This window comes from Barbus barbus, assembly GCF_936440315.1.
Source record: "Barbus barbus genome assembly, chromosome: 6".
Taxonomy (NCBI): Eukaryota; Metazoa; Chordata; class Actinopteri; order Cypriniformes; family Cyprinidae; genus Barbus; species Barbus barbus.
This window is the reverse complement of record NC_136734.1, coordinates 19,014,439-19,026,834: the sequence shown is the minus strand read 5'-3', so window position 1 is coordinate 19,026,834 and position 12,396 is coordinate 19,014,439. Positions and strand designations below refer to the sequence as shown.

The 12,396-nt window shown below is 35.2% G+C and overlaps 3 protein-coding genes across 4 annotated transcripts; 1 reads left to right on the top strand and 2 right to left on the bottom strand.

Moving 5' to 3' along the window:
- Positions 1 to 1,627: 1,627 nt before the first annotated feature.
- LOC306871005 (putative HIT-like protein) lies at positions 1,628 to 4,544 on the bottom strand. Of its 2 annotated transcripts, none has more exons than XM_079418646.1 (5): positions 4,392 to 4,544; positions 4,104 to 4,241; positions 3,809 to 3,913; positions 3,647 to 3,719; positions 1,628 to 2,861 (listed from the first exon to the last, which is right to left on the bottom strand). In XM_079418646.1, the coding sequence occupies exons 1-5, from the start codon at positions 4,467 to 4,469 to the stop codon at positions 2,770 to 2,772; spliced, it is 486 nt and encodes a 161-aa protein (XP_079274772.1). In that variant the 5' UTR covers positions 4,470 to 4,544; the 3' UTR covers positions 1,628 to 2,769. The 2 variants fall into 2 exon arrangements, with proteins under 2 accessions (XP_079274772.1, XP_079274771.1); XM_079418645.1 differs by having other exon boundaries at positions 4,377 to 4,532.
- Positions 4,545 to 5,429: 885 nt separating this feature from the next.
- On the top strand, positions 5,430 to 7,866 carry LOC306871136 (large ribosomal subunit protein mL65-like). Its single transcript, XM_079418854.1, has 5 exons — positions 5,430 to 6,032; positions 6,159 to 6,304; positions 6,486 to 6,591; positions 7,199 to 7,375; positions 7,548 to 7,866. The coding sequence occupies exons 1-5, from the start codon at positions 5,471 to 5,473 to the stop codon at positions 7,811 to 7,813; spliced, it is 1,257 nt and encodes a 418-aa protein (XP_079274980.1). The 5' UTR covers positions 5,430 to 5,470; the 3' UTR covers positions 7,814 to 7,866.
- Positions 7,750 to 11,920, bottom strand: LOC306871137 (embigin-like). The gene is made up of 8 exons (XM_079418855.1): positions 11,692 to 11,920; positions 11,301 to 11,360; positions 10,388 to 10,577; positions 10,164 to 10,246; positions 9,916 to 10,043; positions 9,257 to 9,545; positions 9,145 to 9,178; positions 7,750 to 9,006 (listed from the first exon to the last, which is right to left on the bottom strand). Exons 1-8 carry the CDS (start codon positions 11,801 to 11,803, stop codon positions 8,943 to 8,945), a joined length of 960 nt encoding a protein of 319 aa, XP_079274981.1. The 5' UTR covers positions 11,804 to 11,920; the 3' UTR covers positions 7,750 to 8,942.
- Between the last annotated feature and the right edge of the window lie 476 nt (positions 11,921 to 12,396).

The window sequence follows — 12,396 nt, the reverse complement described above, 5'->3', positions numbered from 1 at the left end:
GACAAAGTTCATGACAATTACAACACAAGTGTGGCCACATCACGATCTGTGTCCAACTGAACTTGTCCACAGATGAGAGTTCATTACCGACAAGGACAATGATATATAATAATCTTGTGAAATAATTTGATGGTTTTAAGGAATTGGATCCTAATCTGTACTTAAAGGTGTGGGAGTTGAGGTGTCAGGTTCAAAATTCATTCATTTATTCACATGGGCAGCTTTTCACAAAACACCATGGTATTGTTCTACTGAATCAAAGCATTATGCATTAAAAAAAAAAATCTGAAAATGGAAATGCATTTGCTTGTAAAAACAAAAAACAAACAAAAAAATCATATTAATAACATGATTTTACTTCAGCAGTTCTATAATTTCTATAATGCATAGCCTAATATTCATAACATTTAAAGTGACACATGACCACAACAAAGCAGGAGAAAAGAGAAACAAAATATACAAACTATATGGGGTAAATCACTTTGGAAATCAATTATGTAACTAAAAACAGTGAATGAAATAAACAAAACATACAAAGGTAAACGTAAATAAGATATAAAACATAGTTTCAACCCACAAATAATGTCATTGGAATTTTATATAGGCTAGCCTAATTTTTAAAACGCGCGTGACAACTTCCTCAACCAGACATTTGAAAAGTAGGCTACATTTACATCTACATTTGGGGGGGGGGGGGGGGGGGGGGGGATAAATAAATAAACAGAATGAAATAAAATATACCTTGTGACAACTAGGTTATACTGAAACATGAATATATTTCATTAAAAATATCACCGTTACATTCAATTAAACAATTATTAACCTGAATATTTACTAGAACCCTAGGCATAAATTTTAGGTTAATTTGACGGTTTACCTCAAGGACACCTGCAGATATATAATTCGTATGATGAGTTTGCAAACGTAGGTTATTATCTTTATAACATTAGCCTACTAATGTTAACAGAAAGTGATAAAAGTTGACTTACATGTTCGAACGGGGGTTTTTTCCTGTCAGTGCTGTTGGAAATCGTGTGCAGGTGTGAATGAAACAGATGTTTGCCCTATGCACTACTACATATGTTTCTCAGGTGGAATAAGGTAAGTGCATCTACTGGTCCATTCAAACTCACAGTACCATCGTGTCACATGACAGGACTTCATACTGCTGGGGTGTCTGCGCTCAAATTCTCCTTATTAAACAAACGATTTAACCGTCACAGCACTGCATATACATTTAAAATAATTGTATGCATGCATATATATATATATATATATATATATATAATTCTCAACGAAATTGATTGTTGACGTTTTTCTTTTTTAACAATAGCCTACACATACATTTATGCATTTAGCAGACGCTTTTATCAAAAGCGACTTACATTGCATTCAAGTTACAGTTTTTACATTTTATCAGCTCATACAACTTATGATATTAATGTCTGTCACATATTTAACACGGAAATGACAGAAAACGGAACATATCAGGCATGTCTAATTTTCTACAGTTGATATTTTAATATATATTTTTACAATACAATATTTTTGCGTTCTTCCTATTCATTCATATGTGCAGACATGCTTTTGTAATTTCAGATTATAGAGATTGCAAGACAAGTTAAATTAAGAGTTGATCAACACTTTATTCATTAAGATTGTTACGTAAGCTTCAAGGTCCCAAAGTCAACAGTATGAGAGATTGTGATCCTAATACATTTTTGAGTGGATAAGATAAAGCAAAACTCATTCTTGATAAGAAAACTGTGGACATTTACCATTTTGCAAACTTCACCTAATAAAAATCCATAACATATGCTTGATAAAATTACCATTATATTTTTACTACACTCCAGAAATCCCAATGTGTTTTGTTAAACTTAGGTTCAATTAATATGTATTAAAATGAATATGAAAGGCTCAAAGTTGTTTGTTTAAAATAGTAAGATTATTATTGTTCTGTATTACATTTCTTCTTCTAGTGAGCACAGACATGATGTGTTGCCTGTACAAATCCATCTGATGTTTCAGCAAATAGGATGAAAGTTCACTTAAATATAAACACTAATGACTGACCCATAGAAAGCAGCCTACTGGCCATCAAGGTCACTCGATCACACCACCCTCACCAGTTAATAGATCTACAGGACGGCCGTAGCTGAGGCCAAACCAAGTCTAATACAAGATTTCAGACTGCATGTTTTTATTTCAGCATGTCCTGAAATGCGTCTTCATGGTATAAACACAGGGGCCCTTACTCATGCAACATGGGCAGAAGGAACTGCTGTGTATTTTAAATCATTCATAATAAGAATTATATGTAAATTGTCCCATTGAATGCAACAATTTATGCAAGAACATTCTTTGCAAGAAATTCGTTCTGCTTGCATTTCATGAATGAAACCATTGTGCTTTTACTTCTTATTTATATATTTCCTGTCCTTATTTTCAGAACATTTTTTGCATATGCCAAACATTTAATTTCCATTGTGCAAAAAGCCCATATCAACCTGTGAACCTTGCAAAACTCACCAGAAGGTTTATATTACCCAGTGATGACAGTAAACAACAGTAAAGGTAACCCAACCCAGTTAAGTGCAGGTTACCCAACAGATTGTGAACATCAACCGCAGACTGAAGAGCAGTAAAATTAATTTTAATGTAAAAAATTGTTCTCATTATTTGACAAACATTTTCATTCTGTATATCAGTTATGCTTGTCTCCTCCAAAAATGCAGAGCATTACTTTTATTCTGACAGAAGGTCCATCTATCCTGGAGGCCATTTCATTTGCCGTCCTCCGAGAACATGAATGTGAAGGTGATACACAGACTGTGCCCCATTTTTTCCATCATTAATGACTGTAAATAACAATGACAGATAATTAAGCAAATAATACATACTTTAAAGTTAATGGCATGCTAATATTATAGTTTACTATACTAAATAAGCTGCAGATATTAACACTATAAAGCCTACTGTATTATATTTGATACACAAATTTCTACAGCCTTTAAATGATTAACATTATCAAAACTTGTTGTACTCAATCTACTACATGCCTTCTTTCATCTGACTGATAGTTTATAATTTTTTAGCAAGCAAAGGCCTTTTAATGTAATTGGAAAAATGTCCGGGGATGTCCAAAAACCAGTCAGTATCTGGTGTGACCACCATTTGCCTCACGCAGTGCAACACATTTCCTTTGCATAGAGTTGATCAGGTTGTTGATTGTGGCCTGTGGAATGTTGGTTTATGCGTTTATGAAAAGTTCATAAATTCATGCTGAGTTCAGCTCATGAAAAATGGGAGCAAAAACAAAAGTGTTGAGTTTATAATTTTGGTCAGTGTATGTATTTTATGTAAGTAGTCTGCTAGACTTGTAATTTGCATTACAAGCTAACAGAATGTCAGCTTACTTTTTGGCCTAATAAATATCAGCAACTGCACCAAATTGCTTTTTTTTTTCTTTTCTTTTTTGCTCAGTGAGGTGTTTTTGCCAGTTTGATTATGAGCTCAATATTCTTCTACATCATACTATTTGAGCCACAATTTTTTCTGACGGTTCTATATGCTAAGCTTTACAGGATTAAGATTATATAGATGCTTAAATTAACCCTTTTCAAACAAAGCATATTTTGCTCACCAACTCTGTATCCTTCATCCAGTCCTTCTTTCTTTGCTACATTTTTGGCCACTATCAAAAGATGACCCAGGAGCTGGAGGAAAATGTCAAGATCTTAGAGGTGAGTCATCCTCTGTAATTATTAAAACTAGAAATTAATCAAATGTATATGGACAGACAAACCGATGCATCATCATTGTGCGCTTCACTGATCCTGGGAATGGGAATCCTTGGAATAACCAGGAAATGCACAGGAGCCTGGGGATTTACATCTCTGAAAGCTAGACACTGCAACGACATATATACATACATATATATATATATATATATATATACACACACATTATACGCAAACTGATATGCATACTATTCAACTTTACAAAAAAAAAAAAAACATCAATTGAGATAAATAAATCACAATATGTTACTTAACAATATATTAGGCAAAGTTCCTAAAGGCTTGTGGTCTGTACAATACCTTGTCATCCTCATAAATGACAGCTGCAGGGATAGTTTTGTCAATTATTTTAGAAAATATAGTGGGTTCAGGTTCTCCGTATTTCTTGCTGGCCTCCTGTGCCAAGCGAACCTCATCGAGCGTGGAAGAACAAAAGGTCTGATACAAACAAACAAACAAGCAAAACCTCAGAAACAGCATTTCTAAATGTCTAAAACATATACACAGCAGATCAAGTCTTCTGCGCACTTCAAATTCACAGACCGCGCTTAAACTCTAACAGCGTGTGCATACGTCAGAATTAAACACCTTCACAGGAAAGACACGCCGTAAATGATGTCCAAGAGGCAAAACCTGTCGGGTTAGTAAAATACTGCGAGCTGTCATTGCACTGTTTAAGGACAAACAGCGTCCATGGAAATTCACCTCTCACGTGCTGCTGCTGAGGATTTGTTTACATCCGGTTCTCAAAAGTAATGTGGTTTTCAAAATAAAAGTCGCCAAGCTATTCACAGTTAATTATTTTGAAGTACAGAATAACAAACAAACAAACAAAAAACTTCATTATGCATATTTTAGTTTCACAATTATTTTTTAATTATTTTGAGGTATGTTCCTTAACATCTTCGTGAAATTCACAATTTGTGAATTAATATAACATACTTTCGTTCAAATGCATATTGAACAATGAACATTATACAATTATGGATACAAACATACAGAAAAAGACAAAAAAAAAAATATTAAAAAATATTAAAAAATAAATAAATAAATAAATAAATACATCAATCAGTCAATCAATCTTATAAAAATCTGATAAGGGAACGGCGTCGTATAAAAATATTAAATACTGTGTAAAGCCCACGACTTTTTAAAGTTTTTATACCTTTCTTATTCAAGAGTTTATAAAACTGACTATGTAGAGAAAGTTTTTTTAATGCGTTTATGAATGTGAAATTTGGTCAAAATACAAGTTAAGTTATTTAATAAAATTAAAATGTTCATTATTTTTAGAATATCCAGTATATTTAGAAAATTCAAGTTTATTTCCCCATAAAAGTTAGAGAGGTATTGAACACTGAATACTTTTATTGATACATTTATGTACAGCACAGCATTACAGAATAAGTCCAATGCCAAAAGCAAGATAGTTTCATAGCTATTACAAAAATAGAAGTTTATATTGCTATATTTTAGTTTATCTTTATTATTTTTATTTCTGTAAAGAATGGTATACTAGATAAAGATCTGTGTATAAGAGATTGACACGTTTGCCATCAGACGCCTGCTCTGTGCTCTTATTCTCCTCTCATCCGCTCCAGCAGACGGACACACAGAGGCACTGAATGACCGAAGAAGAAGAACTCAGTAGATCACGTGGGAGAAACATGGCGTCCTGCAGCAGGTTGCCCTTGCATCCTTTCCTCTCCAGTGCGTCAGTACGCCTCGTCTGTAACAGAAATGTCCAGGTTGAAGCTTCCACAGCAAATAGTTTATATCCACCCGTTCTGCCATCCCGCACCGCGAAGAGTAAGTCGGCGAAGCGGCGCGTGGTCACGGAGCTCTTCGAGCAGCTGCGCTCCTGCGCGGCTCAGGAGAAGATCCGAGCGCTCACTCGCGTTCAGCGCAAGAAGTACGTGATTTACCCACACACATTTGCTCTCAACGCGGACAGATGGTATCAGCACTATACAAAAACTGCGTTTCTCAGCGGTCTGCCCGAGAAGTACGCCACTGAGTCTGCGCCGGCGGTGGATGAGTCTGCGCTGTCTGAGGTGCGATCTGTTGTCTGCAACTCCATCCTACAAGAGCACTGGCACGCGAAGAAAGGGAGGACTTTCATCCATAAAGAGCAAGAGCAACTCGTCACTCCGTTTTTAAGAAACACGGTGTGTGGTCTGAAAAACCTTCTGGCCAAAGAAAACCCCGTGCTGAGTCTGTCTAGTTTAGGTGGGTTTGACCTCCATGTTTACACTTTTCTGTGATGCAGGTGTCTCATTCAATAATGTGGCGTCTCTTTATATTATTTAACGTATATGATGTGTTTTCCCGGTTTTATGTGCTTATTATTGGAAGATTTTGACCCTCAAGTCAACTATTACTGGTTACGGGGAGAAAGGACTATTCCAGAGGGCCACAGGAGAGGACGGATCGAGCCAATGAGATTCCAGATTGATGACAAACCTCACAGTCAGATCAGGATCCCACAGCAACTTCCTGAGGTAGGGGCCCGTACCTACCTCACATTATGTTTATGATGAATATAATTTGTGTAAATAATTTTAGTCATGACTGCAGACGGTATAAATTGCACCTGTTTTACAATGTAAAAGTCTGTGGTGATGTTGGCCTGCAGCACTTTAATGTGTGATATGTGCTTAATAGTGATGTAATATCTTGCAGTTTGTTCCTCTTGAGGCAGAAATCTCTGCTGAAGTTCCCGTTATCACTTTGGCTCCTGACCTGCTCCCCTTGTTCAGGAGACAGTATGACAACAACGTCTTCATAGGTTGGTGTGTTCCAGTGTTTTAGAATATATTATGTTTTTTATTAATACTTTGAATTATATATCGGTCACTTTTTATTTTAATTTGTATTATTATCTCAGTTTTAGTGTTTGTACTTAGTTTAGCTTATTTTACCTTAGTTCCAGAGACGACACTTATACTTTTGATTTTCATTTTATTTCATCTTATTTTATTTCAGCTTTAGTTTGATTTAGCAGAAATGTTCTAATAGTTTGTCCCAGATTTTTGTCTTCCCATGAAGCAACAGATATTTGCAACTTTAAATGTTTATTGGATGAGCCACAAAAGTTGCTGCACATTCGGTATTACTGGAGAAAGTTGCTTTGTAACTGTAAAGGTCTTAAATTTAGGCTAATGAACTATTACATAGAAAAAAAATAGTTTACTGTTAAAGATTAAATGTTATTTGATTATTAATAGAGTAAACAATTTGAGCGTTGGTGTCTTATCGCTTTGATGTTGCCAGTTGTACAAAAGCAGAGGTAAATAGCAACTTGCTATCTTTATTACATAGTGTATATATAGTATTGTATAGTTTAAATCCGTTACAGTATTCTGAAAGTATGTGCATGTTGTTTTACCCCACAGGTGCCAAACTGGAAGATCCATGCTGCTATGGTCACACACAGTTTCATGTGGTCCCTGACAGGTTCCGCAGGGATAAGATGAGCAAAAGAGGCCTCTCTGATCAGGTGGAGGTGACACTGAGAGCCAACGGTATTGCCAGCCTGTTTGCATGGACAGGGGCACAGGCTATGTATCAAGGTTGGCGTTTCCGTAATCTTTAAATAAAAAATTAATAGTGCCAGAATTGTCCTGAGCTCAGGTTAAGATCACTTTTTAATTGAATTGATCCATATTTTTTACAATTGTAGGGCATTGACATGAATCAGCTCATGCATAATTCATTAATAACTAAATGTTTTGATCTGCCCAGGCTTTTGGAGTGAAGAGGATGTAAGCAGGCCGTTTGTGTCTCAGGCTGTCGTGACAGATGGGCAGTTCTTCTCATTTTTCTGCTATCAGCTCAATACTCTGGCTTTGAGTACAAGGGCTGATGGCAACAATAGCAGGAAGAACTTATGCTGGGGCACAGAAAGCATGCAGCTGTATGAGAGAATCACAGACGGAGACATAGTGGGCTTGAACGATGCTGTTCTTAAACTGTTGCTGCAGTTTTTATTGAACAACCCACAGTTTTGAGAAATTCTGGAAATGATATGATTGTTCTGTGTGTCAATAAACATAATATATGGAGTTGCATGTTATTTTTGTCTTCATTTAAGTTTAAGAATTTGTTTAAAGAAGTTGTTTTGGATTTAAGTGCCCAAAATAGAACTGAAAATTAAAATATTACACGTTGTTTGTTGAAGAATCAACAAATCACAATCATATTTGTGACCCTGGACCACAAAACTAGTATTAAGTCGCTTAGGTATATTTGTAGCAATAGCCAAAAATACATTGGGTCAAAATTATCAATTTTTCTTTTATGCCAAAAATCATTAGGACATTAAGTAAAGATCATGTTCCATGAAGATATTTTGTAAATTTACTTCTGTAAATATATCAATTAAATTTTTGATATGTAATATGCATTGCTAAGAACTTCATTTGGACAACTTTAAAGGCGATTTTCTCAATATTTTTATTTTATTTGCACCCTCAGATTCCAGATTTTCAAATAGTTGTATCGGCCAAATATTGTCCGATCCTCAATTTTGAAAAATGTACCCTTATGACATGGTTTTGTGGTCCAGGTTTACATTTGTATTTAAAAGAACAGTTCCCCATAAATTACAATTCTGTAATTTTTTCACCCTCATGTCAGTCCAAACACATAAGACTTCTTCATGTTTTGTAGGTTTGCTCTTTCTGTTCCTCAGTTTGAAAGTCCAAGCAACCAAAAGCTTTCACACATCACAAAGTACAAAAATGTATCATAAAGTATGAATTGAGCAATTTGAAATTTAAAGTTCGTATGAGATTTAATCCTTTAATAAAGCCTTGAGAAAAGTATTTTCTTTAGTTGACCTTTATTATTAAATTGACTTCCAAAAGGTCAATATGAACACTTAAAACGTTGACAATAACACTATATTGAAGATTATGAAAACATGCCTTATGTTTATGTAACCTAGAGAATGTAATATACAGTATGTATATATAATGTAATATAATATATATGTTTACATATATTGCTGTGACTGAATTGGTTTAGGCAAAAACCTTATTGCTTGTTGCTTTATGTGATTCAAGCCACAAGATTCTAAAGCAGAATAAAAAGGGTTTACATAATCGCACACTTTTTTTATCTGTTAAAATGAAAACCTCAGTGCTCCAGCTTTCTTTGTCTCGCTGTGTTGTTCTCCACTCCATTGCTCTCATCACGAGTGCTAGAACAAAAATAAGCACCATCACTGCCAATGTCTGAAAAATCTCCAAGCAAGTGTAACTATGTACCTATTTTAATTTTTACCAGATATATTCAGTGAATCTTATCAAATAGTATAAACTGATCTGAACACACTTACAGTTTGCTGGTTTGTTCAGAGCAGAGATCATTCTCTGCAAATGGACAAATCCTTTGTTAATTTTCATTGGTGACAGCTCTATTTAAAGATTATTCATTAAAGTTTACTGTACCTCCTGCAGAAAAGTTGTCATCTTGCGGCTTGTTGCATTTTTCCCAAAGCAAAATCAGTGTGACAAGGACAATGACTTCAACCACTATAGCAATGAAGGGTTTGAGGGGCTCAGTATACGACAAGACCTTCAGCACTACATAAGACTCACTGGGTTTGATCTCAAACTCAGCGCTGCATATGTACTTCCCAGAATCTTCTTCAGTCAGATTCAGTACAGTCAGTTTTGTTTCATTTCCGTTAATAAAGATCTTGTAGTTCAGAGGGTTTGCAGTAACATTGATGAGCCCCTGCGAAGACAAAAACACTGATATGAACAGTGTTGTCATTCTTAACTAAATATTAAGTACAACTATTACAAATCATTTTGGTTACACTTTATTTTAAGGTGTAATTATACATTTAAGTACTGAGTAGTATTAATTAACTACACATACTTATATGGTTAGGGTTAGGTTTAGGGTTACTTGCATGTAATTATGCATAATTCATTGGTATTATAATAGTAAGTACATGTAACGTGTAACAAGGACAAGGAACTGAAAGAAAATTATAAAACATAAATTATATTAGCTGAAAAACTTGGAAAAAGTAAAAATAATAAAACAGGTTTAGGTTGAAGTAGTATAATCAATCTCATATTCCTCATTTCTTTTTCACCTTTTCAGTGTTGTTTGCCTTGTACCAGTTCCAGGTGTTTGGTGTGTGTTTGAGTTTACACTCCAGTACAACTGAATCTCCAATGTAGCTCACTACCGGCTTGTCTCTTTTGTCTTTTATTACAGGAACTTGGGGGGGGGGGGGGGGGGGGGGGGGGTAAAATACATCAGTTTAACAATCTAAATTATAAATATGATAGTATAAACCATTTAAAACAACACAATATGTCCATAAAATTGACAACATACCATCTAAAACAAATGTTATTTGTGCCTGATTTTCTCTGAAGATGCAGGAATAGTTTCCCAGGTCTCTGGCCTGTATACTGAAACTATGAAGCAGGTTAAACAGCTTAAGTCATTGTTTGGTAATACTGAATTGCTTATTTACTTCTTTAACATGTCTTATTTGCAATATTTTGCATTTATTAGAAATGACACATGATTATTTTTTGAAATAGACTTCCACTTACGTCTTTTTAAGGATATACTGTTCATTGTTTCTATTTACAGTTTCTTCAGAGTTTTCAATTTCTTGTCCATCTTTAGTCCAATAACCAGTAATGTACGGAGGGTTATTTGGTATATCAGTTAGGTTACATAAAAGCTCTATATACTGAGGTGTCAGGATTGCAAGCTCTTCAATAAAAACTTGATTTTGACCTGTATGCCAAGAAATTGTAGCCCAATCAGCAAACCAAACCTCTGCATTTATGTACAATTCAGTGTATTGTCTGTAAACTTATTCATATTATTCACATTTTAAAAGAATGCACCCAAAAATTCTAATTTGCTGAACATTTACTCACCCTCAGGCCATCCAAGGTTTACATGAGTTTATTGATTCTTCAAAATAGATTTGGAGAAATGTAGCATTACCTCACTGGCTTATCAGTGGATCCTCTGAAGTGAATGGGTGCCGTCAGAATGAGAGTCTAAACAGCTGATAAAAACATCACAATAATCCACGACTTCAGTCCATCAATTATTGTCTTGTGAAGCAGAAAACTGCATGTTTGTAAGAAACAAATCCATTATTAAGGCTCCTCTATCCATAATATGTATTGTATTGTAATATTGTAGTGTTATATTGTTTTTATCAGCTGTTTGGACTCTCGTTCTGATGGCACCCATTCACTGCAGAGGATCCATTGGTGAGCAAGTGATATAATAATTTCTCCAAATCTGTTCCGATGAAGAAACAAACTCATCTGCATCTTGGATGGCCTGAGTGTGAATACATTTGTTTTTAAAGCAAATTTTCATTTTTGGTCAAACATTATTGTAATAATTTGTATGCTTACAAATATCTGTTGATGTTATCTAGTGATGTCAAATGCATACTTGTTCTGGCTAATAGTATACTGTATGATAGGATAATAATACCTTTGGATACAGCTTTTCGTGTTGTAATTCCAGGATCAGACTGTGGGGAAGGGGTTGTTTCTAAAAAAGAAAAAGAAAAAAAAAAAGACATGCCATATGATGCTGCACTGAATAAACAACACTACTAACTCACCATTCTGCAACAGAGATAGGCCTAGTCAAGGTTAAATGAAAGTTACATTACTTAGAAGCCCCAACCCAGCTTAATAAAACACCAAGGAATGATTTTACAATTATTTACAATCACATTAAAATCCCCTAGAAACACTGGGAAAAAAAAAAAAACAGATCTGGGGACAAACTGATAACAAGGTCATAATGTCAAAGCTTGCAAAAAAACAACAAGGCTTCATAAATGTTACACTACATTAAAAAGCAGACATGCACATACCAGCTTTCATCCCATCACAGTAGAGAAGAAGTAAGATGAGATGTCTGACGCTAGCCATGGAGAAGAGAGCTGTTTGGCTGCAGCTGTGCTGTGTGTGGCTGGGGCGAGGCATCTCTTCTGGTGTGTCTTTTTCAGAAGCAGTTTCCCAGAGACACCCCCCCCCCCCTCCGCAGCCATGGTGACTTGGCAGGACTGGTGTATGCTTGCAGCTTCCTGATTTAAATGAATCATGAGTGTCAGGAGGCGGCCACAGCCCTGCCTGATCAAATGATTGGAAATCCTGTAACATCACCCTTTATTGAGATGGTGTGACCAGTGCTGGCACAACTTGGTGTTTACCAACTTCAGATTGACACCTCTACTGTGTGGGACCCTCTGTATTCACAAATGTGGATGTAGATATAAATGTAGCCTTTTATTTATTTTATGTGCTGGTCAGGTGCTGAGAAAAGCAGTCTGCACTGGAGGATTGTATTACTTACAGTTATTTAATATTAATTTTCTGTATATTGGGTTTCTGTACTTTCTATTCAACACTGTTATGCTTTTACCTCTTTTAACATTTCTTGACATTATATCATATATCGTGAAAAAATAAAAATAAAATATTTATTTATTTTGTAGCACATGGTTCAAACAGAGGTAAATTTGTCAGTATTTCATTGTAAACACCTGACTGTCAAGACGCACACTAGTTTAACTGTT